The sequence below is a fragment of the Psammomys obesus genome, unplaced genomic scaffold (genome assembly GCF_907164565.1).
Source record: "Psammomys obesus unplaced genomic scaffold, mPsaObe1.curated_primary_1811, whole genome shotgun sequence".
Taxonomy (NCBI): Eukaryota; Metazoa; Chordata; class Mammalia; order Rodentia; family Muridae; genus Psammomys; species Psammomys obesus.
The window spans coordinates 1,985,992-2,012,333 of record NW_026590405.1 but is presented as its reverse complement, the minus strand read 5'-3'; the positions used below and the strand labels follow the sequence as shown (position 1 = coordinate 2,012,333).

General features: G+C 50.5%; 2 protein-coding genes across 2 annotated transcripts in view; both read left to right on the top strand.

Annotated features, from left to right (window-relative positions):
• Positions 1-16,673, top strand: part of Trappc10 (trafficking protein particle complex subunit 10) — a 64,269-nt gene extending 47,596 nt beyond the window's left edge. Inside the window, exons 17-23 of the mRNA XM_055607151.1 lie at positions 74-303; positions 1,790-1,890; positions 3,112-3,238; positions 4,525-4,695; positions 8,130-8,307; positions 12,541-12,735; positions 13,821-16,673. Of these exons, the coding sequence (XP_055463126.1) occupies positions 74-303; positions 1,790-1,890; positions 3,112-3,238; positions 4,525-4,695; positions 8,130-8,307; positions 12,541-12,735; positions 13,821-14,059 (1,241 nt within the window). The 3' untranslated portion in view covers positions 14,060-16,673. The remainder of the gene's footprint in view (positions 1-73; positions 304-1,789; positions 1,891-3,111; positions 3,239-4,524; positions 4,696-8,129; positions 8,308-12,540; positions 12,736-13,820) is intronic.
• Positions 16,674-16,957: 284 nt separating this feature from the next.
• Pwp2 (PWP2 small subunit processome component) overlaps positions 16,958-26,342 on the top strand; it is a 13,732-nt gene continuing 4,347 nt past the window's right edge. Inside the window, exons 1-15 of the mRNA XM_055607150.1 lie at positions 16,958-17,011; positions 17,800-17,912; positions 19,090-19,184; positions 19,414-19,513; positions 19,628-19,771; positions 20,511-20,646; positions 20,885-21,117; positions 22,167-22,310; positions 22,427-22,497; positions 23,045-23,181; positions 23,574-23,722; positions 23,828-23,975; positions 24,232-24,382; positions 25,013-25,193; positions 25,768-25,915. Of these exons, the coding sequence (XP_055463125.1) occupies positions 16,994-17,011; positions 17,800-17,912; positions 19,090-19,184; positions 19,414-19,513; positions 19,628-19,771; positions 20,511-20,646; positions 20,885-21,117; positions 22,167-22,310; positions 22,427-22,497; positions 23,045-23,181; positions 23,574-23,722; positions 23,828-23,975; positions 24,232-24,382; positions 25,013-25,193; positions 25,768-25,915 (1,968 nt within the window). The 5' untranslated portion in view covers positions 16,958-16,993. The remainder of the gene's footprint in view (positions 17,012-17,799; positions 17,913-19,089; positions 19,185-19,413; positions 19,514-19,627; positions 19,772-20,510; positions 20,647-20,884; positions 21,118-22,166; positions 22,311-22,426; positions 22,498-23,044; positions 23,182-23,573; positions 23,723-23,827; positions 23,976-24,231; positions 24,383-25,012; positions 25,194-25,767; positions 25,916-26,342) is intronic.

Below are 26,342 nucleotides of genomic sequence, written 5' to 3'. Positions count from 1 at the left end.
ATTATGCCTGTTCCCAGCTGACAGGGGAACAAGACAAGGAGTCACGTCTGAGGTGACTTTCTGTCTCCCACAGAAGAATGCTCCTCTGCCTTGCTCCGGATCCAGTCCTCTGACAAGGTCACAAGCATCGCTCTTCCCAGTGCACCTGCATACCACGTGATCGAGTTTGAGCTGGAGGTTCTGTCTTTACCTTCAGCTCCTGCAGCTGAGGGGGATGCCAGTATTCTGGGGACCCCAGAGCCCCACAGGAAACAGAAAGACACGCAGAGAGCTGGCCATTGCATGGTCACCACAGATCACAAGGTAGAGAGGGTCTTGGGTTGTGCGGCCAGGCAGCTGCCTCTTCCTGTCTGGTAGGGTTCTCCTGTGCTCTCCTGTGTGCTCATCTGGGCTGCAGCCACCACAGGAGAATGGAGGCTGTGACATCACTGCAGCTAGAGTGGTCTCACCATGGCACCGGGAGGAAGAGTAGATCCATGCATCCTGTGACCTAGCTGCACAAGCTTGAGTCACACAAGGCCTGGATCTACTCAGCCAGGAACAGCTCCCTTGAAGTAGGCCTTGGGGCTGGTGTTTGTTGACAGGTACTCAGAAAGATGGTTGCTCAGGTCACAAGAACATGTGACCTCAGCTCAGGGAGTATTGCCAGGTGTGTCCACCTCCTATGACACGACTTCAATTCTGAGGCCCTTTTTGAGCCTCCCATGTTGTGCAGTGTGGGTACAGGAGCAGTAGGGTAGACCTCACACAGCAGTCACTTTAAATGCATGTGGTCTCTGGTATAAGATAGTCAATCTCTGTAGAAGAGATTTTCCTTTTCAGTCGTCCCCCCTGTCACTGTGATAAAGCACCATAACTCAGACAGCTTATAGAAGAAAGCTTTAACCTGGGGCTTGTGGTTTCAGAGGGTGAGTCTATGACCACCATGGTAGGGAGCATGGCAGCAGGTAGCAGGCATGGCACTAGAGCAGTGGCTGAAAGCTCACATCTTGATCTACAAACATGAGACAGAGAGAGCTAACTGGTCATGGTGTGCTTTGGAAACCTTGTCAAAGCCTGCCTCCATTGACACACCTCCTCAAGAAGGCCACATGTAATCCTTCCCTGAGAGTTCCATCAACTAGGGACCATTTATTCAAACATGAGCTGATGGGGCCCATTCTCATTCAAACCTCTATACAATCTCTCAAGAGTAGTTAGGAAATTTCTCCCTGCACCTTGTGCAGAGAATACAGGACAGAAAGACGAGGTCTTCTTCAGTGGGAGATGTGGTTTGCTCCCAGTAGATCTGTCTGTTCTGTATTGGGATAAAACCAAACTCAAAACCTGCTCCTCTCCTGCCCCTAGGGAGTATCTCTTTGTCTACACCATACCCTCACTTTGGTTGGCCTTTAGCTAGGTTCTGTCAGACAGGTGACATAACTGGATGTTGCCTGCTTTCCAGTGGTTCATGGCTGCTAGGAAGCCTTTGGGCACATGCATCACTGTGAGGTGCATTTAGCATCTTGGCCCTAGGTGAATGACACACTGGTGGCCTTGCTCTTTCTTGCCATTATGCCTGTGCTGTGGGCTGAGCTAGCGTTCTGGGATTGTTTCCAATTCTTGTCTCCATATCCTGTTGTTTCTGTGGCTCCTTGTTTTTCACATGTTCATGTGATAATATGTTTAATAGAATTTCCTCTGGGGACAGTGATGGTGAGCCACAGTAAAGCCACTGTGCATCTGGGTGCAAGGTGACAGTGTTGTGTTGTTGGACAGTGGCTTACAGGTGTCCTGTATTTCTTCCCAGGTGTCCATTGATTGCCCGTGGTCTATCTACTCTACTGTCATTGCACTGACATTCAGTGTTCCCTTCAGGACCATGCATTCTCTGCTCTCTGCCGGAACCCGGTAAGGATGGGGATGGGGCAAGCTCTGCTGCTTCTCTGGAATGGACAGGGTGTCGACCTTGTCCCTGTGTGTCACTAGGGTTTTTACACATTACCGGAGTAGTTCCCTGTGTCCTGGATACCCAGGCCATGTTCCCAGTCTCCCCTCTGCTCACAGTTGACATGTCAGTATAGAGTTTTAGGTGAAGTACAAACCAGGTCTTTAACTGATGACCAGTCTCTTTCTACCCCTCATCTCTGTTTTAAGCTCCCAGTTACTGGCAGGTTCCAACTGTTCAATTTCTACAAAGTGGTATGTGGGCTGCCCACTGCATCTTTATAGGTTTGTGTAGCTAGTTCTCTGTCACTGCACCTTTGGTACCTAGCTACCCCCCAGGGTGAAGATTTTAAAACACTAATATCTGGGGCTTGGTGCTTCCTGGCTAGATGGTCTGTTGTATACTCTGCAGCGTGCTCAGCAGCACCTCAGGGTGCTCTCACTACAGCAGTATCACAGCCCCAGGTGCCCCAGGTATGCCGAAGTCTTCTGGGAGGAGCCAAGTTGCCTAGTTGAGCACTCCTGCTCTAGAGGTGTTATCAAACCTACTGGGGGTGTTTAGAGGTGACAGCACAGTGTCAGGGCCACACAGTATCTGCTCTTCCTGCTTTAAATGACAACACTGGCAACCCTGACTTACCTCTCACTGTACCAGTCCCTCTTTCTGGTGGACTAATAGGATTTGGGTAAGTTATAAATGAAATGTTATGCTATTTTTTTTTTTTTTTTTCTCTTCCTATCACCTGCAGCAGGGAAACAGTACATGTAAAGGTTGAAAACCTCCATCATCTCTGAAAGAACCCGAGCTGCTCTATTAAAGCAGCTAAGACAACATCTGCATTAACTACCTGTCTTGTTGCTGTGGCAAAAGCAACTTCAGGAAGGGCTAAGAGTTGTGGGAGACACAGTCCGACAAAGCAGGGAAGGATGGCAGCGGAGCAGTGGGCAGCTGGCCACACTGTTTCCACAGTCAGGAAGCAGAGAGCGATGAATGTTAACGTCCCACTTGCTCTTTCCTTTGCATCAGGCTGGGATGCCAGCCCATGGAGGGACACTACCGTCTTGCGGGTGGGTCTCCCACCCGGGTCACCTAGTCCAGATAATCATCTGGGGCGTGTGCATAGTGGAGACCCAGGAGCGAGAGCCCTGGGCATGGGAGTGACCCGCTTTGTTTCTGTGCTGTAGGAAATATGTGCAAGTCTGTGTCCAGAACCTGTCAGAGTTGGACTTTGAGCTGTCAGATAGTAATCTGGAAGACATGGGTCATGCTTCCGACCTGAGGCTGGCACCCCTGAACACACACTCCCAGCAGGTAACTGTCCTCTCACCTGAGCACCAGATTCTCAGCAGGTCAGGGAGGGGGACCAGAGGGAGTGGCTGGAGCCGAGCAGATCCTGCTGCTGATTGGGATTAGCTTCTGGGCACCAAGGAGGGCCTGGGCAGAGCTGCACCCGTGCCTGCCATGTTCACTTGCAGAACAGGTGGGCTTAGATGGCTGAGGGGGCAGCAAATGGCTCAGGAATGTCTTTGCCATTTTAGAATTAACCCTAGAGCTTACCCTGCTCTATGTGTGATTTGTATGTGATCTCTTAACTGTGTGTGTGCTGTCACCCTGAGACAGAGTGGTCCTGTGCTACTGTAGGCCTACTGTGCTGTTGCTGTGAGAAGCTCACATCTGGGCCCTCACTCCTTGCCATTTTCCTCCCTTTGTGTCTGTACTTTTGGACAGTAAGCGTTGCTGGCTGTTGATCGGAGGATTTCTGGTGGTGCCTGCAGCTTCAGTATTTTCAGCCTTTCCCACTAATATTTATTTGGCCATTGTGACATTTTTGTGAAATCTGACCCTGATTCTGCAGGTATGGACGCTGGTGTTTAGGCCATGTGTCTGCCTGGACATGTTCCTAAGTTATTTTATGTTAATAGGAAGTGATTGACATGGATGTAAACTGGGTGAGGGTCTTTAACCCTCTGTCACTGTGATACAGTGCTTGAGAGAAATCACCTGAAGGAAGAAAGGTGTCTTTGGCTCATGGTCTAATCCATGGTTTTAGTCCATGGCCATTTTGCCTGGTTAATTTTGTGCCTGTGCAGAGGGAGCATATCCTGGAGAGGAGTGCATGGTTGAGCAGAGCTGCTATTGTCATTACCTTATGGGAGCTGGGGAGGAAAGCGGGGAGGAAGGGGTGATATTCTTTTCACACCCCAGTGACTCCTTCCTCAGTTACTAGCTCACCTCCTGAAGTTTCTACCATCTCCAGGCAGGGCCATTGGTCCAACTGTGATAGTGGTATTCCCCATTATGGAGCCATGGAGGGGGCTTGCTATGTACTAATAATGGTATGGAAAACTACTTTTCATGATCTTTGATGCTGTGAAGCTTATGCAGTCAGAAAGTGGACTCTTTTTACCAGCTGGGGCCAGGTTCTGTGCCAGGCCAGCCAGGCCAGCCAGGCAGTGGTAGGTGCTGCTGAGCCACAGGGACCACCTACTGGCTCTCAGCGGACACTGCCTGACACATGCCTGTTTGCATAAAGTGGAAGGCCTGTGTCCTCCTGGAGGCTCCCAGCACTGTGACCAAAGTCGTGCCTCTCATTACAGCTCATCCACAGCAAGCAGTCTGTGTTCTTTGTCTGGGAGTTGACGTGGACACAGGAGCCTCCCCCTCCGCTGCACTGCCAGTTCTCTGTGGGATTTTTCCCAGCTTCTGAAGAGCGGCTGACTGTCTCCTTGAAGCCCTACACTTACGAATTTCACGTGGAGAACTTTTTTGTATGTAATATGTTATTGGGAAACCGGGTATGGGACGGGAGCACAGAGCACTTCAAGTTCTTGGTACTCTGGGGGTTTGGGTGAATCCTTTCAATATCCTGGAGCCAGCTCAAGGAAGGTCATGACCTCTGAGCAGGTGAGTCAGTGCCTGCCCAGTTTGTGGCACTGTGTCCTTCCTGAGGTGCTGACAATGCTGATGATCCGTGACTTAGACCCCTGCGCTGCTCTTCCTGTTATCATAACAATCTGGGGTACATGTTAGAGTCATTTCATCTCTACCCTGAGCTCCTGCTCCCCAGCGCTGCTGTCAAACCCAAAACAGGAGAGTGCTACAGGATGACGGTCCTACTTTCTCATAATCCGCCTCTTACTGAAGTGTGCTCCTCTGAATGGCTGTGAGCTGGGCACACAGGCCTCATTGGGTCTGGTTCAGTCAGCATGTCCCTTGACCTTACGGCAGTTGAGAAACAGCCGTGTGCCTCAGGGAAGGTTTATGTTTATGGTTCTTGACACTAACTGCTTCTTTTTTCTGCCTCCCTCTAGCCAAATAAGACTAGTACTTTGTGTGTGTGTGTGTGTGTGTGTGTGTGTGTGTGTGTGTGGTCGTGGTGGTTTTTGTTTGTTTATTTGGTTTGGTTTTACTAAGAGGGTTTTCTCTGTGTAGTCTTAGCTGCCTTCCTGTCACACCCGATTTGCAGAGCCTCCTGAAGTGCAGGTGTAGTCATAGGCCTTTAATGGGCTGCTCGTTCTGAAATGTGTTCTTGAGACTAGGACTCGGACAGGACCACTGTATGGAAAGCGGCCAAGGAGTCTCTGTGTGCCACAATGCTCAACTTTTTAAAGTGTGCATTTCCACATGCTCTTGAATTCAGTTATGTGACCATTGTTCTGATCTTTTGGGGAAATACTTGTGTTCCAAAGGAACCTCTACCAAATCCACAGCTACTCATTTCCTCCTGACCCAGGAGAATCTGCAAGCTGCAGGCAGGTCTGCCTGTGGGTCTATATTTTCTCAGCATTTCCCACCCCTAATATGTGACTCGTGACTAGCATCCTTTATTTAGGAGTGTTATCAAGACTCACCATTTGGAAACACATGTCAGGACCTCATTCCTTTAGTTGGACGCTATTCCACTGCAGATGGGCCGTGTGTCTTTCATCTGTTATCAGTGGCCAGAATCTTGCATGTTGATAATGTGCTATTGTGATACTGGTGCTAGGGAAGTTGACTTCTTCTTCTTCTTTTTTTTTTTTTTTAATTCAAGTTTATTTATTTACTATGTATATAGTGTTTTGCTTGCATGTACAAGCCAGAAAAGGGTATCAGATCTCACGATAGGTGGTTGTGAGCCACCATGTGGTTGCTGGGAATTGAACTCAGGACCTTTGGTAGAACAGCCAGTGCTCTTAACCTCTGAGCTATCTCTCTAGCCCCAGCTTACGACTTCTTATGTAGACATATAGGACACATACCAGGTTCTCTTGAATAAATACCCCCAAGCGGAGTCTGGGTAGGCTTTGAGAAGCTGCTGGATTCTAACATTTCTCCAGGGGTCCTGGTTCTGCACTCTCACAGCTCTACAGCTGCTGCTGCTTTAATTACAGCTATCCCAGTAGTTGTAGAGGATGTGTCACCGTCTTGCAGAGGGTGGAGGGATTCCCATGCTGTCTACTAAGATGGAGTGTTGGGTTTTCATTACTTGGTTGTACGTTCTTGGTATCAGTCCCTGTGTGTAATTTGTAAACATTGACCTTTCTGTAGTTGGCATTTACTGTTTTGATGACATGCATGGAATACAAGTTTTTTCTTTTGTTGAAATCTCACTTTTCTCCCTTCATCACTTTAATTCTCTAGTTCGGATCTAAGAATCTGAAAGTCAAGGTCAGAAAGGTTTCTACGAGCTTGACAGTCTTGGTGCTTGTGTTGTAGTTTTGTGTGTGCCACTCTGTTCTGTGACTCATCAGTTGTCCTTATGCTGCTTGTTGAGAAGACTGTAGCATGCAGTAGTTTGACACCACTGTCAACTGGCCATCACTGAAAGAACCTGGTTCTCGTCACAGACATGCTGTGTCAGCAGTCTAGTGAGACTGCCGGTCTACCTGCAGACATTGGCTTTTCTCCAAACCAGCATGGAGAGACTAACTGGAGATCAAACCCACCAGCACTGTTGATGGCACCTTTGAACCTTTAGGAAACGTGTCCTTTGCTAGCGTGTCCACCTAGTGTGTCCCACTGGTGCGTGGTGCACGATGTGTGAATGGGCAACCTTGCATCTCTGTTAGACCCCGTAGCTGGCCTGTATGAATGGGCTACTCTGCCCCCAACCTCGCCCCATTCAGAGGGCCAGGGGTGTGTTCTCATGTCTGCATATGCCTCATAATGGGAGAGCAGCAAGAGACCAGCCCATCAGATTGGTGGCTGTTTGCCTTTCTCTCAGCAGACTTAACTGAGTGTGTGGTAAGAAAGTCATTACCAAGGCTGTCAGAGAACTGGTTTATACCCAGAGAACTTTTCATTTTACCATGGGTCTTCAGGAGAACACGAGTCTAGATCTCGATTTCTCCTTTAATAGCAATGCATTGTATTCTAATAAGACAGGCTAGGTTGCTCTTCATGTACCAGGTGAAGAGCACTGGCTTCTGAGCGGGAACTGCCCGTGTGTGGGTGAGCCTCTCACCTGTGCCACTGGCAGCAGGCCAGTTGAGACTCTTGGTTTGTGCTAAGTGGTGATAAAATACTGGTTTGTGTGAAAAGCCATTGAGAATGAGGCCGATACGGAGAAAAGGGCGGGGGGTTACACACAGAATTGGATGATACCCAGGGGTTTGTATTAATTGTACTAGTTTTGGAAATTGTGTTTACTTTGGCAAGAAAATGTCTATTTTTTTTAAAATAATATTCAGTGTTAACATAAGAGGTGAAATGGCAGGTTGTCTGGGATTTGCTTCAGAGTAGTTTAGGCAGGTTTAGAAACCCTAATAAAGACTTAGATCAAGCAGATGAAGCAGATATCAGTAACCTTGATATGGGGGAAGCACATGGAGTGCTGTTCCACTACCCATGCTCCCGTGTTTGAAAACACCTGTAATTTAAAAGGCACCTGAGAGGCCGGTGAGACGGCTGTGCAGGTAAAGGTGCCTATTGCAAAAATCTCCTAACCTGCATTTGATCCCCGGAAGCTGAGGAAAGGTGGAAGGAGAGAACCAATCCCACAGAGTGGCCTTTTGAGTTCTGCACACACACATGGCATGTGCCCACTTTCCTCTCAACAAGAATAGTAACGGAAAAAGAAGAGAAAGAGCCTAAGGCCATGGGGTTGGGGTTGTGTCTCTAAGAACCAGCTGCCAAGGTGGCTGTCACCATGGCCCTCAGTAGCCTTTCTTCTAGCCACTTGGGTCAGCTGTCCTTTATCCTCTCTGTCCCCTCCTTACAGACACTGTACAATGTGAGAGCTGAGATCCTTCCTGCTTCTGGAGCTGAGTACTGTAGGACAGGCTCGCTCTGCTCCTTGGAGGTATCTATCACGCGGCTCGCCGACCTCCTGGATGTGGACAAGGATGAAGCACTTGTTGAGTCTGAGGACTATTTTTCCACAAAGCTTATGTATGAAGGTAGGTCTCTTCCTGATGGTGTGATGGCCCAGTCTTCAGTGAGATGCAGCCTCCTAGAACAGAGTTCTAGAATCACAGCACTTGCCTGATAGAGTCATGATGCAGCACAGTCCTGGGCTCACTAAGCACAGCTCTGTTATTACAGTGCATTCTAACAAGCAGCAGCCTGGGCACTCAGGACCATGGATGCATCTGTGGAGGGTTGAGTCCAACCATTGCCCTAAGAGCTGTATCACTGTGTTCTCAGTAGCTGAAGCCCCTGACCACACACTATCCTCTTACTCTCCCCAGGCCCAGCCTTTCTCAGAATCACTCTAAATGTGACTGATGAACCAAATATTTATCATTTTTAAAACAACAGTGGGGCTGACAGAATGGCTCAGTGGGTGAAAGCATGTACCGTGAAGCACCTACTTGATGGTCTAAGTTTGACCCCTCGAGCAGTGACCCCACAGTGAAAAGAGAGAACCAATTCCCAAACGTCCTCTAACTTCCACACACATGCCATGACATGCACACACATGCACATATATTAATACCAATGTAAAGAAACCCCCCGGGGGGGTAGGTGTGGTGGCATATGCTGTAACACCAGGATTTGGAGAGTAGATACACATGAATCAGGAGTTTAAGACTAGCCTCAGTTACTAAGTAATTCTTAGGTTACTTGAGATTCCATTTCAAAAACAGGGTTGGAAAAGTGGCACAGTCATTAAGTGCAAGCACAGGGACCTAAGTTCAGTCTCCAGAACCTTCATTAAAAAGCGGGTGGTGGTGGTGCACGCCTTTGATCCCAGCACTCAGGAGGCAGAGGCAAGCAGATCTTTGTAAGTTCAAGGTCTACATATTGAGTTCTAGGACAGCCAAGGCTACACAGAAAAACCCTGTCTTGAGGAAGGGGAGAGCTGAGTATGGTGATATATACTTGTAATCCTAGTGCTTCTTGTCAGCCAGGCTGGTCTACTTAGCAAGATCTAGGCCAGTGAAAGACCATGTCTCAAAACAAAATGAATGGTGCCTGAGAAATGACAGCAAAGTTGACCTCTGACCTCCACATGTGTATACATATGAACAGTACACAAATACATGAAATAAAACAGCTGGCAGAATGGCCTGGCAAGTAAAAGTGCGCCTGCTGCACAAAGCCTTACAGCTAAGTGCAGCCCTGAAACCCACACTGGAAGGAGAACGCTGCCTGAGAGGTGTGTGCCTGACTCACACAGTACATCATCATGAACATACAATAATAGGTTAAAAACAGTAAGCACATGACATTTTTCATGAAAGATAACTGTTCCTAAGTAGAAAAAATACAGTACATGTGATGTTCTGCTGTCTGGCCTAATCATAGATAACCAAATTTTTGTGCTCATCTGTGTCCGTTCTGGAGCAGCTGTGCTAGTTGAAGGACGTGAGGAGGCATTTAGAGGCCACACTGCTGGGGTCTGAAGTTGCTCTTTGCATGCCCTCCTCCTGCCTGTCCTGTTTTGAGTGCACATTTGGTCAGGTGTCATTTTGTAGCACCAGGAGTTGGCCGCTGAGAAGGCATGATTTGCCAAGTTTGCACAGCTTCCAGCCATAGACATGTTTCATCTCAGCGTCGGAACCCACGTCTGAGCGCCTCACCTGCACAGTGGGCGCTGGGGCAGCCAAGCATGGGGGCAAATGCAAGTTTTATGAACTCTAGTTTTGTTTTGTTTTGTTTTGTTTTGTTTTGTTTTGTTTTAAGTCTCAGATTTTGTCAGTCATGACAAAGTCTGTTGGCTGTGGGCTTTGAGGGAGAGTGGTAAGGGGGGGCTGAGACAGGGTCTTACTCTGTAGCCCAGGCTGGTCTGCAACTCATGGAAATTCTCCTTCCCCAGCCTCTGAAGTTCTGGGGTGACAGGTATGGGTCGCCATACCTTGTTCTAGGCTGTTTTCTGACATAACATGTCAGCCTCCCGTAGTTCAGTTTCAAGAACGCATTTGCTAGATAGTAGCACTGATTACCACGGTTTGCCAGTCATTGCCTCAAGAACTCAGCTGTTGTGGAGATGGCCTGGCTCAGCACACAGTGCCTAAGCTCTGCACATTTCTTGCTGCTCGTAGCTTCCATTCTGCAGCTGAGAAGCGTGAAGCACCAGACGGAAGTAGCTCATATGTCCTCAGCTGCTGACTGGTGAAGTAAAACAGTGGACTCTGGTTACACAGGGCATCTTGGCTGCACATCTTGACCCCTCTTCTGAAGAGGTTATACATTGGGATGGGACAGTCTCAAGAGACAGCATTACAGGAAGGGGAGTGGTTCATAGGTTGCCAAGAGTCAGAGTGAGGGCAGACAGCCCTGTGCCTGTGGTTCTGTGGAATTATACCAGAAGAAATGCCTGACCCAGGTGCCTTTGAATGTGGTGGGCCTTTGAAGACTGCTGCCTAGTGGCCATGCTGTGCCAGTGCAAGTTCTATCATCATTTGAGACTGTACAGTAGGAAAGGCTGGGTGCATGTAGCCTCTGTAACCATCCAGATACACTTCACTGTTTAAAGATGCTTCTGGACTTGCAGGATGGCGCAATGCACCAAGATGCTCGCCACCAAGCCTGACCACCTGAGTTTGATCCCTGAGACCCACATGATGGAAGGAGAGAACTGACTCCTGCAGGGTGTTCTCTGATGTCCACATGTACTCCATGGCGCGTGCACACACAAACACACATATGAAAGAAAAGAAAAAAGAAAAGAAAAGAAATAAGGCTTCTTTGGGGGATGAACTGAACGATAGATAACTGTGACTGTTTTTTGGACATCCTTAAGTCCAGCTGTCCATTCCCAGAAAGTCCATGCTAGTGAAGAATGTGAGAGATATGGTGGTAAGGACTGTGCCTTTATCAGGACCAACATGAGTGTGGCATGGAGGCAGCAGCCTGGAGCTCTCTCAGAGATCAGGGTACCCTCAGCCATATCTGAGACCTGCCTCCCTGCCTATTCTGCAGTACTGCCTGACCTCACAGCCATGCTACCTGCTTCTGTTGCTCCTGGCCTTTGAGTCACACATATGTAGGCTGCTGCTGCTGTCATGGCATAGGAAGCAGTGACTGCCTTGCTGCTTGTCTGCTTCTTGTGGAAGAGACTCTTCCTGCTCACCACCCTGGTCCCGGCTGGCCTTGTTCACTGTACTGACCTCAGGCTGGGTCACCGTGGGTCAGTGGGGGTGGTTATAAGAAGCCTGTTGATCAGTAGGGGGTGGGGGGTTGCATGCCTTTAGCCCAGCACTCCAGAGGCAGAGGCAGGCATATCTCTTGTGAGTTTGAGGCCAACCTGGTCCCCATAATAAATTCAAGACAGCCAGACCTGTCTCAAAGCAGCAACAAGAAAATAATGTTGATGACAGCTGCCACATGCTAAGGCCCTGCTGTGCCCAAGTTGGGTCTCAGTGATGCATTGTATACCATCTTTTTACATCCTTGAGAAGCACCTGAAGGCTGATGGCTTTATTCTCCGTGAGTGGTCGGCGGCAGGATCCAGACCGTGCTGGCTAGCTCTCCATCACTGTGACAGATGCTGTGAAAACCAAAGAACAGATCTTCTTTGGCTTACCATTTCAGTGGGTTCTACTCACCATCAGCTGGCCCTGTTGCTTTGGGACTGAGGCAAAACTGAAACATGGCAGTTGCAAAATATGGTGAATGAGTCTGCTCACTTCGTGACATCCAGGAAGCAGAAAAGAAAAAAAGGATCTGGGGACGAGATAGACCCTTCAAAGGCACATCTCCAGAGAGAGACCTTCCTCCAACCAGGCTCACCTCCTAGTAGCCATTTGCCTGGACTCATCACTGGAAACCACTGATGAAGTTGTCATTCTTGTGATGTCATCCTGCCACCATCTGAGGGCCAAGCTTTCAACACAGGAGCCTTTGGGAGTTTTTATATCCAACACCCAGCCCAGATCATTGGTCTCAGTGCCACTCCACACAGATAGATCTGCCTCCAAACAGCCTAGTATAACACTTTTTTTTTTTTCCCATCTGATGGAAAAGGTAGTTTTTCTGTCTGCATCTAGTGTGATCCAGTCAAAGGAGAAGTAATTTGAGTGCTGTATTGAAGCAGTGGTGTGCTGTGATGATTAAAGCACTACTCATTGTAAGGTGGACTTAGGAGAGACGTGTGTCCTTTAGCAGGGTCTCTATTGTGACTGAGGGTTGGAAGAGGAAGGTCTCGCTTTGCCGTCTGTATGAATGGTGTGTCCTCCTCATTTCAGTTGTGGACAACAGCAGCAACTGGGCTGTATGTGGAAAGAGCTGTGGTGTCATCTCCATGCCTGTGGCTGCCCAGGCCACTCACAGAGTCCACATGGAAGTGATGCCTCTGTTTGCTGGTTACCTCCCCTTGCCTGATGTCCGACTGTTTAAGTACCTCCCCCACCACTCTGCTCATGCCTCTCAACTGGATGCTGGTAAGGAGTTTACAGAGGGCAGGCTCCCCCTCCCCCATTACATAAAGTGAGTCATGACCTGATAACCCATCCCATGTAGGAAGTACTGCAAATTAGTTCACTCACTGCCCAGACCCACTGAGCATCCGAGCATCGCCTCACGCCTCACAGAACCATTAGCACAGAGTTTGTTTTAAAAGTACAGATGTAGATGTGAGGGGTTTAAAACAAAGCGCAGAACCCCCACACTGGGGCTGCACAGTCTACTCACGGGGGGCTGACTGGGGCACTGCCTGGCATCTTGAGAGGAATAAATCACGCTGCTACTTCAGAGTCAAAATCTGAAGTTTGGTTTCTACTGAACATAGTGTGAAATCTCTAGGCAGAGCCCTCATAGAATTGATGGTAAATTCTATATTTGAATAGGGATATAGCTTCATGTGGCTACACATTGAAAAGTTAAAGCATATTTTCATGGCCAGTGGCCAGTAGAAAATAACACCCAAAACCCAGTTGCTCTAGTTTCAAAAAACCACAGTAATTTGGGGCTGGAGAGATGGCCCAGAGGTTAAGAGCACTGGCTGCTTTTCCTTCAATTCCCAGCAACCACATGGTGGCTTACAACAATCATATAATGATATCTGGTGCCCTCTTCTGATGTGCAGGTGTACATGCGGGCAGAACATTGTATACACAATAAATAAATAAATCTTAAAAACAAAACAGTAATTCTATAACAGTTTGACACTGCCCAGACCTACTGAGCATCCGAGCATCGCCTCACCCCTCACAGAACCATTAGCACAGAGCTTGTTTTAAAAGTACAGATGTAGGGCTGGAGAGATGGCTCGGTGGTTAAGAGCACTGTCTGCTCTTCCAAAGGTCATGAGTTCAATTCCCAGCAACCAGATGGTGGCTCACAACCATCTATAATGTGAACTGATTCCCTCTTCTGGCAGGTGTAAATGCAGATAGAACACTCATATACATAAAATAAATAAATCTTAAAAAAAAAAAAAAAGTACAGATGTAGGCAGCCTGGGCTGCTTCCCCCTCCCCAGGCTCACCCTGCAATGCCTTGGTCTGACTTCCTATGTGTTCCACAGACAGCTGGATAGAAAATGACAGCCTGTCAGTGGACAAGCACCTAGATGACCAGCTGGACTGCAGCAGCGTACGGAGTAGAGGCAGCACACACTCAGCTTCCAGCAGCGAGCACAAAGGCTTGCCCATGCCCCGGCTTCAGGCACTGCCCGCTGGCCAGGTCTTCAACTCCAGCACTGGCATGCAGATCCTGGTCATTCCCAGTCAAGACGACCACGTCCTGGAAGTCAGTGTTACCTGACCCTGCCATGGGCCAGCAAAGCCACAGAGTGGCCATGAGTGCACTTTAGGGATTGTGGCTGGATTGTGGTCTGTGGTAACACACTAGCTCTAACCAGACTCTGGCAGTCCTGCCTAGCTACAGACACAGCAGAGAACAGTGTCCTTCAGCTGCTCAGTGGAGTAGAGCATCACCTCATGTTGTCTGTGACACAGGATTTGTTTTCTGTTTTCATCCCTGACCCTGTCCCCGTGCTGGTCTCCCTAACTCATCATCCCCTTCCCACAAGACTGGTCTCCTCCCGCAGCCTTTGTCCTGGTGGCTTCCCCATCCCCATTTCGTGTCTTTCAGGTGGACCTTCAGCAGACTCTGCAGTCTTCTTATGGCACTGTGTGCCCTTCTGCTCACACAGCCCAGTCCCTGGGCAACTTGTGGGCCTCCTGAGGGAGGAAACCCTGTCCTACACTCCAGATTCCCCCATTGTGGTTTTCTAGTAACAGCTTTTGGGGCTAGGGGGTGGGGGGAGGAAACACAACCCCTTCTGTGCCTTGGGATGCCCGGCAGATCACAAGGTCCATCTGTAAGAGCCACGTGAAAGACTGCAGAGAGATGACCAGAGCACAGGAAGTGCGCTGTGGAAATGGCTTAGGCTAAACGTTCTGGATCCCTGATTCCCTCTAATACTGATTGAATATCATATGCACTTGGAATTAAATCTATATTTATTATAATTGTTGGATGTGGGGGTGAAATGTTTTCTCTCACTTTAAAGTCTGCTCATGTATTCTAGCTGTATAATCGACATCTTTTGCACCTTAAGTCTTGGAACTGAAGATGCTCCATCTGGAGTGAAGAAGAGAGGGACTGCTCTTGTGCTCTGGTCAGCCATAAGGACTCAGGGCCTGGAGGAGCCTCTACTGGTCCACTGGGTTGCAGTCATACCGCACCAACGGGTTCATTTGCTTTTGGTTGTAAATTTGATTGTACATACTGTTGATTTATTATTTTTAAAAGTACAGACTAACTGATGTAATGTTTGTGTATAAGTTGCACCAAAAATCAAGGACAAAATAAATGTGTGTTTGTTTTTATTGGTGTGGAATTCATAGCTTGTAAATACATGCTGTATGTATTAAACATTTTCAGTCCTCCAAAGTGATGTATTTTTGTACATTTGAGAGAGTGCGCTCTGGGTTCACTGGCATGGTTAAAGTGAGTGGAACCTGAGATACAGAGCTGGAAGAGGAAGGAGCCCTCTTCGATAGTGGCTAAATCGCAGAGAATGAGCTTGGGCACAGGGAGTCAGGAGCACAGGCAGAAGCCAGGAGCGACAAGCCAACATTTTCAGTATTCAGTGTATTTGATTTTAACTCAGGATGGTGTGGCTCTCCCCACCCCAATCCTTTTCATTTGCAGGTGTTGGAGGAATGCAGAAAGAAAATAAACATTTATTGAAACCTTTATGTGCGCTGTTTAAAACTAATAAACTTGGGCTATGCAAATTAGAACTTCATATATAATGAATGTTTACAGCCCTGTGAAATCTGTTTGCTGTAAAACTTGACAGTTGCCCTGCAGATGTCAAGTTCATGTAGAAGGTCTTTGAGCCTGTGAGAAAAGCTTTCACCTGGCACTGTTAGCCTCCCTTCTCCCATGTGTGGTGTACTGCTCACATTAGAGAGTGGAGTCTAATTCTGAGTTAACCACTCCTTGACTTTCATATTTTAGAGTTCTCTGAGGTTTTCTAATTACATGTATTTAGAATAAAACAAAGGGGAAATTGAAAATGTTGATGGTACTTTCTGTTGTAGGGAAATGTTGAAAATCAAATCTATCTGCTAGTTACCCAGAAACTACATGTGTGTGCTTGTTTTCAACATGTGCGATACAAAGTCATCCTTGTTTCTTCTATTTGTAGAGGAGCTAGGAGACTACCACTAGATTTTGTTGTAAGGGTTTGTGTGGTCTGATGAAGATGCCCTGGGTGTTAGACATTGTGAAGCCAGAGAGTGTCTCTCAGAAGCAAGTGCACCAGTGTTTACAGACAGCTGCTACCACTCAGATCCAGCAGCAGGAAGGAAAGGCAGTTAAAATTGTTGGGAGTTTTATGGGGTCTCCTGATATTGGAAGAACTGTAACTTCTGATTGTAATGTGGGAATTGTATTTAAGGACTCTTGCCTATGGCCCCATTGTACAGCCTGGAGTGGGTGCCTCTGAGTTTCAGACAAGAATAGAAATCCGTGAGGAGTAGATAACAAGGCTTCTTTTGGCTTTTTCTTTAGCATTTAAAACAAGGTTAAATCTTAAAATGAAATTAAACGTGCCAGGTTTTATCTAAAAATGAAAAATTTTGCCACGTTTTATGAAAGAACCGGGCCGATCAGTGTTTCCCTTAAACCGTTGACTCCTACAATAAGCCCTACGTATTTTTACTTACGAAGACGCCCTTTCTCTGTATGACAGCTGGCAGCTGTTCTTTGGGACTGGGTCTAGGAAAGGTGACTGCTGACCGTGACACTGCAGACTTTGGTTCCAGTTTTCACTGTATTCTGTAATGTCAGAGTAAAGCCACTGTACTAAGATTATTTAAAGTGTAAGCATTAAAATTCTAAAAATACACATTTTAAGAAGAAACTCCGTTTGACCTTGGTTCTTTTTGCGATGGCACGGTTGCAGTCGAGTGTGCGGTGTCTGCTCGCATTCACAGCTCCTGCCCGGGTGCCCGCAGCAGCGCGGTACAGAGCTTACCTCGGCCATCCACCGTCCCGGCGTTCGGCACGACCTAGTGCACAGCCGTGCTGCGCCTGCGTACTGCGGGGTGGCGGCGCGGAGTGGGCGGAGCCTTACCAGCTGCTGTGGTCGCTGTCCCGCCCCGGAAGTGCGCCTTCTGCGCGCCGGAGGTAGTTCGGATTCTGGAAGTGGTGCGGACAGGACACCGCACGTGTGGCTGCGGGATGAAGTTCGCCTACCGGGTGAGCGGCGGGCCAGCCGTGGGCAGCGGGAGGGCGAGTGGAAGGCTCCGAGGTCGTTGGCATCTCGGCTGCCTGTGGGTCGGCCCGTCGCAAGCTGTTGCTCCCTGTTCCTTTCCCAGCCACACTGAAGCTCCGGCTTCCTCCAGGCTTGGTCTCTTAAGTCTGTACCTAGCCCTGTCCTCTACTCACCCTGTCAGACAATACAGCAGTGGCTGCAGAAAGGCCCCTGACAGCAAACCTCAAGCCCCATCCAGCTCCCTACAGGGCCTCCAGTCCTTGGAGCAGAGAGCCAAGCTCTGGCTGGTACCGTTGCATCGCTGTCCACCTACAGCCCAGGCAGTCCCTCTAAGCAGCTACCTGACTGCACCGCTGGCCTTTGCTTTGTTTGGACATCAGTCCTATTGCCTATGTGGACGTAGACCACAAGGTAGACACTGGGCTGAGTCTAATGGATGGCAGTGCTTGCGTTTGATAATTGAATGGATCAACTGGGGCGCTGATACATAGCACTGTGTACTGTGGTCAGCACCTCCTGGAGCCTTGCTCACTGATGCAGATTCTCTTTAAATGAGCATTCTATGCCCTTCTGTGCCTCCTGTCTTGGGAGTTTGTTATCGTTAGTGGGAACCCTGGGCTCCGGAGAATGAGGCTGGATTCAGCTCCTGCTCAGGGGCAGGACACTGTCTATGGTCAGGTACTTTGCTGCTTCTGCCCAGATGCCTCCTGTCACCTTTTCTGAGAGCTGACACTGATTTCTTTGTGTTAAGACTGATTCGTTTTCTTTGCAGTTCTCAAATTTGTTGGGGACAGTTTATCGGTGTGGAAACTTAAATTTCACATGCGATGGAAATTCTGTTATCAGCCCTGTGGGAAATAGAATCACTGTGTTTGACCTTAAGAAGTAAGTATGGAGCAGCAGTGTTAGCAGTGACAACTGTAGGAAGGCTAGCCATCCTCTCTCAGTCTTGCAGGGCTACTAGATGTAGGAGGTTACTGGTCATGGGAAAGTTGCTTGCTGGGATCCCCATTTTTCATTCTAGGATACGAACATTACCCTTAAAGGGAAAGGAAAAAATCGTGTGCCTTTTGGCTATTGCCTGACAAGGGACCCTACCTCTTTCTGTGGAGGTGGTGGGAGGTAGGAAGGTGTAAAATTAATTAATTGGTTTGTTCTCTGTCCACTCCAGTTCCCAGATAATGAGATGGAGACCTATTACATTTATTAATAAGCTTTAGAGCACTACAGCTGGACAGATGTTGACCTATTCTAACCCATCTATACTATACTGGCTACTTCCCAGGCATGTGCCCCATGCTACTTGCTCTCTAGTCTCCTGGGCTGCACCTCCTCCATCTTTGTCCTAATAGCAACTCCTTATCGTCCAGAGGCCTTCTCCTGGCCCAGCCTACTTCCTCATGGCCCAGCAACCTCTTTTTCTTCCCCTTGTGTGTTAACACCTCTCCTCTCCTCCCCATCCCACCTCTCCCTTCCCCTCCCCTCCCTCTCTCTCTCTCTGTCTATACCTGGGACGCCCAGACTGGGACCAGAAGTCTCGCCTTAACTCTCCTACCCGCTATAGGCCGTCCTGCTTCTTTATGAACCAATCAGAGATAATTGGAGAGTAATTTTTACACCACATTGAGACAGGAGAATCCTCAATAGCATTGACAATACCGGAATCTGTTAGCACATAGTTCATTGCCAGTTCGGCATTTAACAATTGAATATACAGAGACACGCCTTAATACAAAATGAGTGCTTATTACCAGAGGAGCCCTCTGAGCACCCCAGGCCAGGTAATTTGACGAGTGCGGGCTGTTCTGGACCCTTGCTCAGTTGCCCAGTCAAACCCTGCTTTTTTCCTCCTTCTATCTGCTTTCTTTTCCTTTTCTTTTTCTCTCTTTTTTTTAAGAACATACACAGAAGGGTCAGTGCCAAGCTGACCTGGGAGGGCAAGGCATGAACTCTGTTGTAAGGGCCCCTATGTCAGGAGAGCCAGCTGCTAGTCCAAGTCTAGCTCTGTCTTCTTGTCTGAGTACACAAGACCAACTGCACTGGGGTTGTTTGTGTTTCTCAGCAATAGATCTGACACGTTGCCCCTGGCCACCAAGTACAATATCAAGTGTGTGGGGCTGTCTCCAGATGGCCGCCTTGCAATCATCGTTGATGAAGGTACTCAGTCTTGGTGTGGGCGGGCCCTGGGGTGGCCCTGCGACCTCCGTGCTGTGTGACAAGGACGTCACCTAGGGTCAAGCCCAACTCCATAGCATGGGTCCGGGCAATCCATGTCCCAGGGAGGACCTGCCCAGCACCTTCCTGCATTTCAACAGTGCACAGGAAACAGGTGTGCTGCGTGCGGGGTCGGGTGGCCATAGTCTTGCCTTGCCCTGGCCTCTTGCAGGGGGCGACGCTCTGTTGGTCAGCTTGGTCTGCAGGTCTGTGCTGCACCACTTCCACTTCAAGGGTTCCGTGCACAGCGTCTCCTTCTCCCCTGATGGCAGGTGAGAACCTTTGGGTGCCGCCACGGGTGCCACCCTGTGAAGAATACAGGGCACCAGTCTCAGGCCAGCTATCGTCGGTCCCCAGGATCACCTGTGACCCTGTTTCTTCTGCAGAAAATTTGTTGTTACGAAGGGCAACATTGCTCAGATGTACCATGCCCCCGGAAAGAAGCGAGAATTCAACGCGTTTGTTCTGGACAAAACCTATTTTGGGCCCTATGATGAGACCACATGCATCGACTGGACAGATGACTCCAAGTGAGGCTGGGGGCATGGCACCTTGGGTCATCTCTTCCTGGAGAATGCGGTCTCCTTCCCCTAAGCTGTAGCTGCATTTTAAAATGTGTCCTGAGCTCTCCTTGGAGTTTTGCACAGCCTCCAACAAACAGCAGGACTGAGCTCTGGCTCTGAGTGAGGTCTGTAGTGTCCTCCCCTCTCCTGTTTACTCCTGGAAACCTGCTGATAGAGTGCAGATCTCCCAGTCAGTTTGTCAAGAACACACAAGCCCGCCATGGTGTCTGGGAGCTGCTGCTGAGGGCTGGGTCCTTTCTCCTGCACTAGCTAATTGTCGTTAGTCTGAAGGCATCTCTGGGGTGCTGGCTTGTCTTGGGTGCCGAACTCTGCCTCGTGAGGAGAGGTTGGTGGGAGTCACAGGACCTCTCTTGTTTCTGTACCCTGGCAAGGGTCCAGCGAGCATAGAGCTGAAACTGCATTGTCTGTGCCCTGCCATAGCATGGCCTTCACACAGCAGTGGGGCCATCCCAAGCGTCTGACTGTGTGGTTAACAGAATGCATGTGCATTGGAGCCTCAGGTTGCAACTAGGATGGAAGGAGTCAGCTGCTGCACCCAGAGAGACCCACAGTCGTAGGCTCAGTTGTGCTCTAAGCCCCCTTCAGGGAGTCTCAGAGGCTCTCAGGGTTCATTCAGAGGGAGACCATGAGTAGCCGCAAGGGTAGCGGCACTGTCCTGAGCCCTGAGCAAGTGTCTGCCTTCCAGGTGCTTTGCGGTCGGAAGCAAAGACATGTCCACCTGGGTGTTCGGAGCTGAGCGCTGGGACAACCTCATCTACTATGCCCTGAGTGGACACAAGGACGCCATCGTGGCCTGCTTCTTTGAGTCCAACAGCCTGGATGTACGTCCCTTGCCTGCATTTCCTAACCTGGCAGTCTGAGCCTCCATGAAGCTGCCTCTAGGTTGTGCTTGGGGTTCTCTCAGAACTAGCCCTGGCCACTGCTGGGAATGGGGGTGAGGTGCAGGGCAGCACGCCTCGGTGGAGCTGGAATCCAAATGCCAAACTGGAAGGGGCACCTGGTACTAGGGCCTGCCGTCAGGTGAGTGGCCTTCTTCCAGCCCTGGTGCGTCTCTTGCAGCTGTACTCGCTTAGCCAAGATGGAGCCCTGTGTGTGTGGCAGTGTGACACGCCCCCTGAGGGCCTGAGGCTGAAGCCACCTAAGGGCTGGAAGGCAGACATACTTCAGAGGGACAAAGAAGAAGAGGAGGAAGAGGATGAAGAGGAGGGAGATCAAGAAACCACCATCCGAGGGAAGGCAGTGCCAGCCGAGCAGGAGAAGGTTGGGAAAGTGAAGTACTCGCGGCTGGCCAAGTAGGTCTCCAAGGCTGAGCATCCTGGCTGTATATTCCTCAAGTAGGGGAGTTCCTTAGGTTAAGGGAACAGGCCCATGTCTGTGAGCCTGGATTGAGGGCCTTAAGTACTAGGTGTGAGACCCTGTCCCAAAGGCTAGAGAGCCTGCTGCCTCATCATCTGACAGGAGGGGAGGCAGGCCTGGGGAAGACTGATGTTGTATACAGAGGCTGCTCATGGTCACCTGAGAGCTGAATAAGTGGCTGTCAGCAGCCATGCGTCTCCATAGCCTGCCCAGTTGTGCCGTCCTGGCCTTCACCATTCACTTCACTTGCTTGGCACTCATTGTGTGCTGGGCTCTGGCCTTGGCCCTGGGAACATATCACCGGATTTCCACTGAGAGATGTGCAGGGACTCATGATGACACTGGCCATGTGGTGGGGCTACGCAAAGGAATAGCACCCACGGTCAGCTCTGTTTGGAAGACACCTGGCTTTGGATGGGAGCCACTGTCCGGGGTAGAGAAGGACAGGACCTAAGAGGGAGGCCATCATGGCATCTAAAATGGAAGGTGACAATGTGAGGGATGGGCAAGAGCTATTCTGCCTTGTCGGTCAGAGGTGAAAGAGAAGGTCTGGATGGGCTGGAGGTCCCCATGAAGTCTGAGGATGTCACAGATAGAGTCGGGACATAAACCAGGATGGGGTGTGCTTGGCCTCATTTTAGTGGGAGGGCGCCCACCAGGATTGTGGGCATGTGCCAGCGTAGAAGGAAGGAGTCTTATCTGTGGGCAGTAAGGAAAGGATTGGGGTGGAACCTGCGAAGAAGACTCAGGAAACAGGTCTGGATCGCCTCACCCAAAGGTAGAGGTGCTTCCAGATAGGACCTTCACCTGCAGATAGGACCCGCTGCAGAAGGCAGGCAACCCAGAAGGAACTGGAGGGCCTGGCAGCTGCACAGTGACACACCTTGCTCTCTGCGTGCCTGTCCCAAGCTTCGGGGTGAGAGTGGAGGCCCCGACCTGCCCTGACCCCCCACCCCGTGTCCTCCCCTGTGCTCTGTTAATCCAGGTACTTCTTGAATAAAGAAGGAGATTTTAACAACCTGACGGCCGCTGCTTATCATAAGAAGATTCACCTCTTGGTCACGGGTTTTGCTTCTGGAGTCTTCCATCTGCATGAGCTCCCGGAGTTCAACCTCATCCACTCCCTGAGGTGAGTGTGGCTCACTGGGGTGCCAGCCTGCGGGGACCTGGACTCCTGCAGGAGGGAGGAAGGGGCCGGATGGCCTCTCGTGTTCACCCTGCCCTCCCTGTGCCTTGTCTGCGCAGCATCTCCGACCAGAGGGTTGCTTCGGTTGCCATCAACAGCTCTGGGGACTGGATTGCCTTTGGCTGCTCAGGTTGGTTTCCCTGCCCTGCTGTAGAGGGGAAGTTTCCACCAGAAAGCTGAACTTCAGTTGGGTCTTAGCAAAGAGCCTTGTGAGGCCCCAGAGGGCCACGCTGTGCCTTCTGTAGTAGATGGCAGCTCCTCTGGGGAGAGGGTCTTCCCACAGCTCGTTCAGAGCGGAAGCACAGCGGCTCTAGATGGAGTGTGTGGCAGGAGTCACTGAAGGCTACAGACGGTGGATCTTCTGAGGCCCTGGGCTCTCTTACTTAAATTTCAGCCTTCAGTGGCCCTTTGGTCTTGGCCTGCAGCAAGTGCCCACATACCTGCCTATTAGTCCTGGACCAGGCCTCCGCTCCAGTCCAGCCACCTGCGGGGCTACAGATGGGGCCACTGCCTATGCCCTGGCCTGCCGTAGGCCTGTGTTCTTAGTGAATGCTCAAGTTGAGTCTAGACCTGGCTGACTGCATTGCAGGAGACGTTGGGGGCACCCTGCCCCGTGCCGTGCGCAGAGGCTGGGGGTAGGTGTCCAGGTAGTACGTCTAGCTTTCCTGCGCCCACAGGCCTGGGCCAGCTGCTGGTGTGGGAATGGCAGAGTGAATCCTACGTGCTCAAGCAGCAGGGCCACTTCAACAGCATGGTGTCGCTGGCCTACTCCCCCGACGGGCAGTATATCGTCACCGGTGGGGACGACGGCAAGGTGGGCACTGGGCTTCCTCAGGCTGAGGTGGAGTGGAGATTTGGCCTTGATTTTTCAGATTAATAGCCCCAATGGGCCCCTAAAAGACTTTAAGCAGTTAGTGGGCTTTGAATGGAGAGGGTCCGGGTGTTCCTGTTTTTGCAAACGTTGCCGTGCCAGAAGCCAACATTGGAAATGGCGGACGCTTGCTGGGCCTGCCTCAGGCCACATTTGCCCTTAATTAGAACTCTCACTGCAAGCCCTGTCTTCGCCCAGAGGTGACAGGAGCTGTGGGGGGCAGGTGGCCTCTCCAGGCATCACCTGGCATTGCCACTACCTACGCCTGTGTGTGGGGCTGCGTGGACAGGGTCTGGGGTGGTTGTATTTATGGCTTCCATGTGCTCCCACTGTAGGTCAAGGTGTGGAACACCCTCAGTGGCTTCTGCTTTGTCACTTTTACGGAGCACTCCAGCGGGATCACTGGCGTAACCTTTACTGCCACTGGCCATGTTGTCATCACCTCCTCCTTGGACGGCACCGTGAGAGCCTTTGACCTTCACAGGTGAGTCCCTGCCTCCAAGCACTAGGGCTCCAGTTCCTTTATGGACAGAACATTCAAGAGGTACAGGTTTGTGGTGGAGTCTACCTTGACCTTATTTTTGTTCAGGTACCGGAATTTCCGCACCTTCACTTCTCCACGCCCCACCCAGTTCTCCTGCGTGGCTGTTGACTCAAGTGGGGAAATCGTCTCTGCAGGGGCGCAGGACTCCTTTGAGATCTTTGTGTGGTCCATGCAGACAGGCAGGCTTCTTGACGTAAGAGCAGTCTGGTCCCCTAGACCACGTACTTGGGTCCTGGGTGGCAGGTGGGCAAGGCTATCCCATTTTCTGCCTTGAGAAGTCAGTGCAGTGGCGGGGGCTCTGGGGCCTGGGTGCAGAGCAGGCTCGGAACTCCATGTAACAAGCAACAGCAATTAAGGCCTGGCCTTCCATTGCTTCACACACTTTCACTGCAGCCTGTGTTGGTACTCCGGCCCCTCCCACATCTCCCTCTGATCCTGTGCCTCTGTAGGTTCTGTCTGGCCATGAGGGGCCCATCAGTGGTATTTGCTTTAACCCAATGAAGTCCATCCTGGCAAGTGCCTCTTGGGACAAGACAGTGCGCCTGTGGGACATGTTCGACAGTTGGAGAACTAAAGAGACCTTGGTTTTGACTTCTGATGGTGAGCTGTGGCTGGGATGTGCAGGCAGGGGCCAGGGCCCTCAAAGTCCACCCTTGGTCTTCTCTAGTGTGCCTCTGTCTCCTTGTATGTTTGACATGAGCTCAGTTGGAGGTGAGAAAGATGCCAGACCCCCAGACCCAGCAGCTCAGAAGCCCCCAAGGTTGGTGGCCTGACCAGAGAGAAATGGTCATTTAGTCCACGGTCGGGCTGCATCAGGCTGGGAGCCCTGGGGCTTTCCGGGCTGCTTTGAGCTAAGCCACTGAGTCCACGGGAATGCCAGGAGCAGACTGTTGTACAGGGAGACCTGTGTGCCCCACTTGCCCCAGATCTGGCCTTAGGTTCTGTCGCGCACAGGATGAGCACATTGCAGGCCTGAAGCTGGCACCGGGTGCTGCCTCAGGTACTCTTGGTTGTGACTCTCCTCTAGCCTGGTTTCCCTTCTGTTACTCCTCCGTATCCGGGTGGCACCAAGCCCCCTGGGCATTGTCAGTGAGGTGGACAGTGGTGCTGCTTTGTTCCCGGCTGGGCTATACAGCGCTCTTGCTTCTGGGATTGGTGCCACTCTCTAGGAGCTCCCTGTGCACTTCAGGGTTCCCTGGTCTCCTGGGCCTGATGTTTGTTTCTCTCTAGCCCTGGCTGTGACTTTTCGACCTGATGGTGCAGAGCTGGCTGTGGCCACGCTGAATTCACAGATCACCTTCTGGGACCCTGAGAATGCTGTACAGATGGGCTCCATCGAGGGCAGGCATGACCTCAAAACAGGCAGGAAGGAACTGGACAAGATCACAGCCAAACATTCAGCCAAGGGCAAGTGAGTGTCAGCTCTTCCGGCAGGGTTGGGGCACGGCCTAGCACAAGGCACAGAGCCCCCTGTACTAGCCTGTTTGCTAAATAGGTTCTGAGGTTGCCTAGTCCCTGGTGGAGGGAGGTGGGGCCTGAGCCTCTACAGGAAAGAGAGCCCGCATTGTACCCAAGGAGGTGCTGTGGATCTGCTGAGTTTAACGTGTGCAGGAAAAGAGTGCTCCGCTTGGCAAACCATTGCCATCAACGTGGTGTGTGATGAGCCCCACAGAAAAGCCAAGACTGACAGCATGAGCGCTGCTTCTTATGCCCTCTTAGACCTATGTAGCTCTGAACTGATTTTGGGCTGTCGTGGGTAGGCTCCTCAGGTGGCACCATCTAAGAAGGAAAGGGGTGCGTATGTGCTGTTTTGGGGGTTGCAGATGTGCCTTCTTTGCTGAGGTTGGTCAGGGAACCTCGATCATCCCTGGTGTGAGAAGTGTTTGCCTCCCTGGATGTCACTGTGGGGGCCCTACCTGCTTCAGGTGGCTCTTGAGACCATATGTCAAAGTGCTTGGTGCTTAAGAACTGTGTCTTTCACCCAGGGCCTTTACCACCCTGTGTTACTCTGCGGACGGGCAGAACATCCTGGCAGGGGGCATGTCCAAGTTTGTGTGCCTTTACCACGTCCGGGAACAGATCTTGGTGAAGAGGTTTGAGCTTTCCTGCAACCTGTCTCTGGATGCCATGGAGGTAAGCAGTGGTGCAGGCCTTTTAGCAGGTGCTTTGAGCGGGCCTTGAGCCAAGGTGTCTGCCCATGGGCTCTGGCTATGGCAAAGCCTGACTGCCCAGAAGAGCCTACACTCCCAAGGCCTGGCATCTCCCCCGCCTTTGGAACTGATACTAGCTGGTTTGGTTGCTTGGACAGGAGCATTCGGTGTAAACTGCTAGTTTTACAGGTTCCTTCAAAGCCTTGTTCAGGGATGGAACAACATTACAGGGCTGTGTGTTCTCACTACCCCTCAGGTATCTGTCCTTCTTGTTTACCAGTCTGTGGCCTAAGCCTTCCTCATGCTCACTTTGCCTTAGGAATATGGGTGAGGCAGGCCTCTGAGCAGGCTGCAACTGGCCTCGTGTGTGTGTGTGTGTGTGTGTGTGTGTGTGTGTGTGTGTGTGTGTG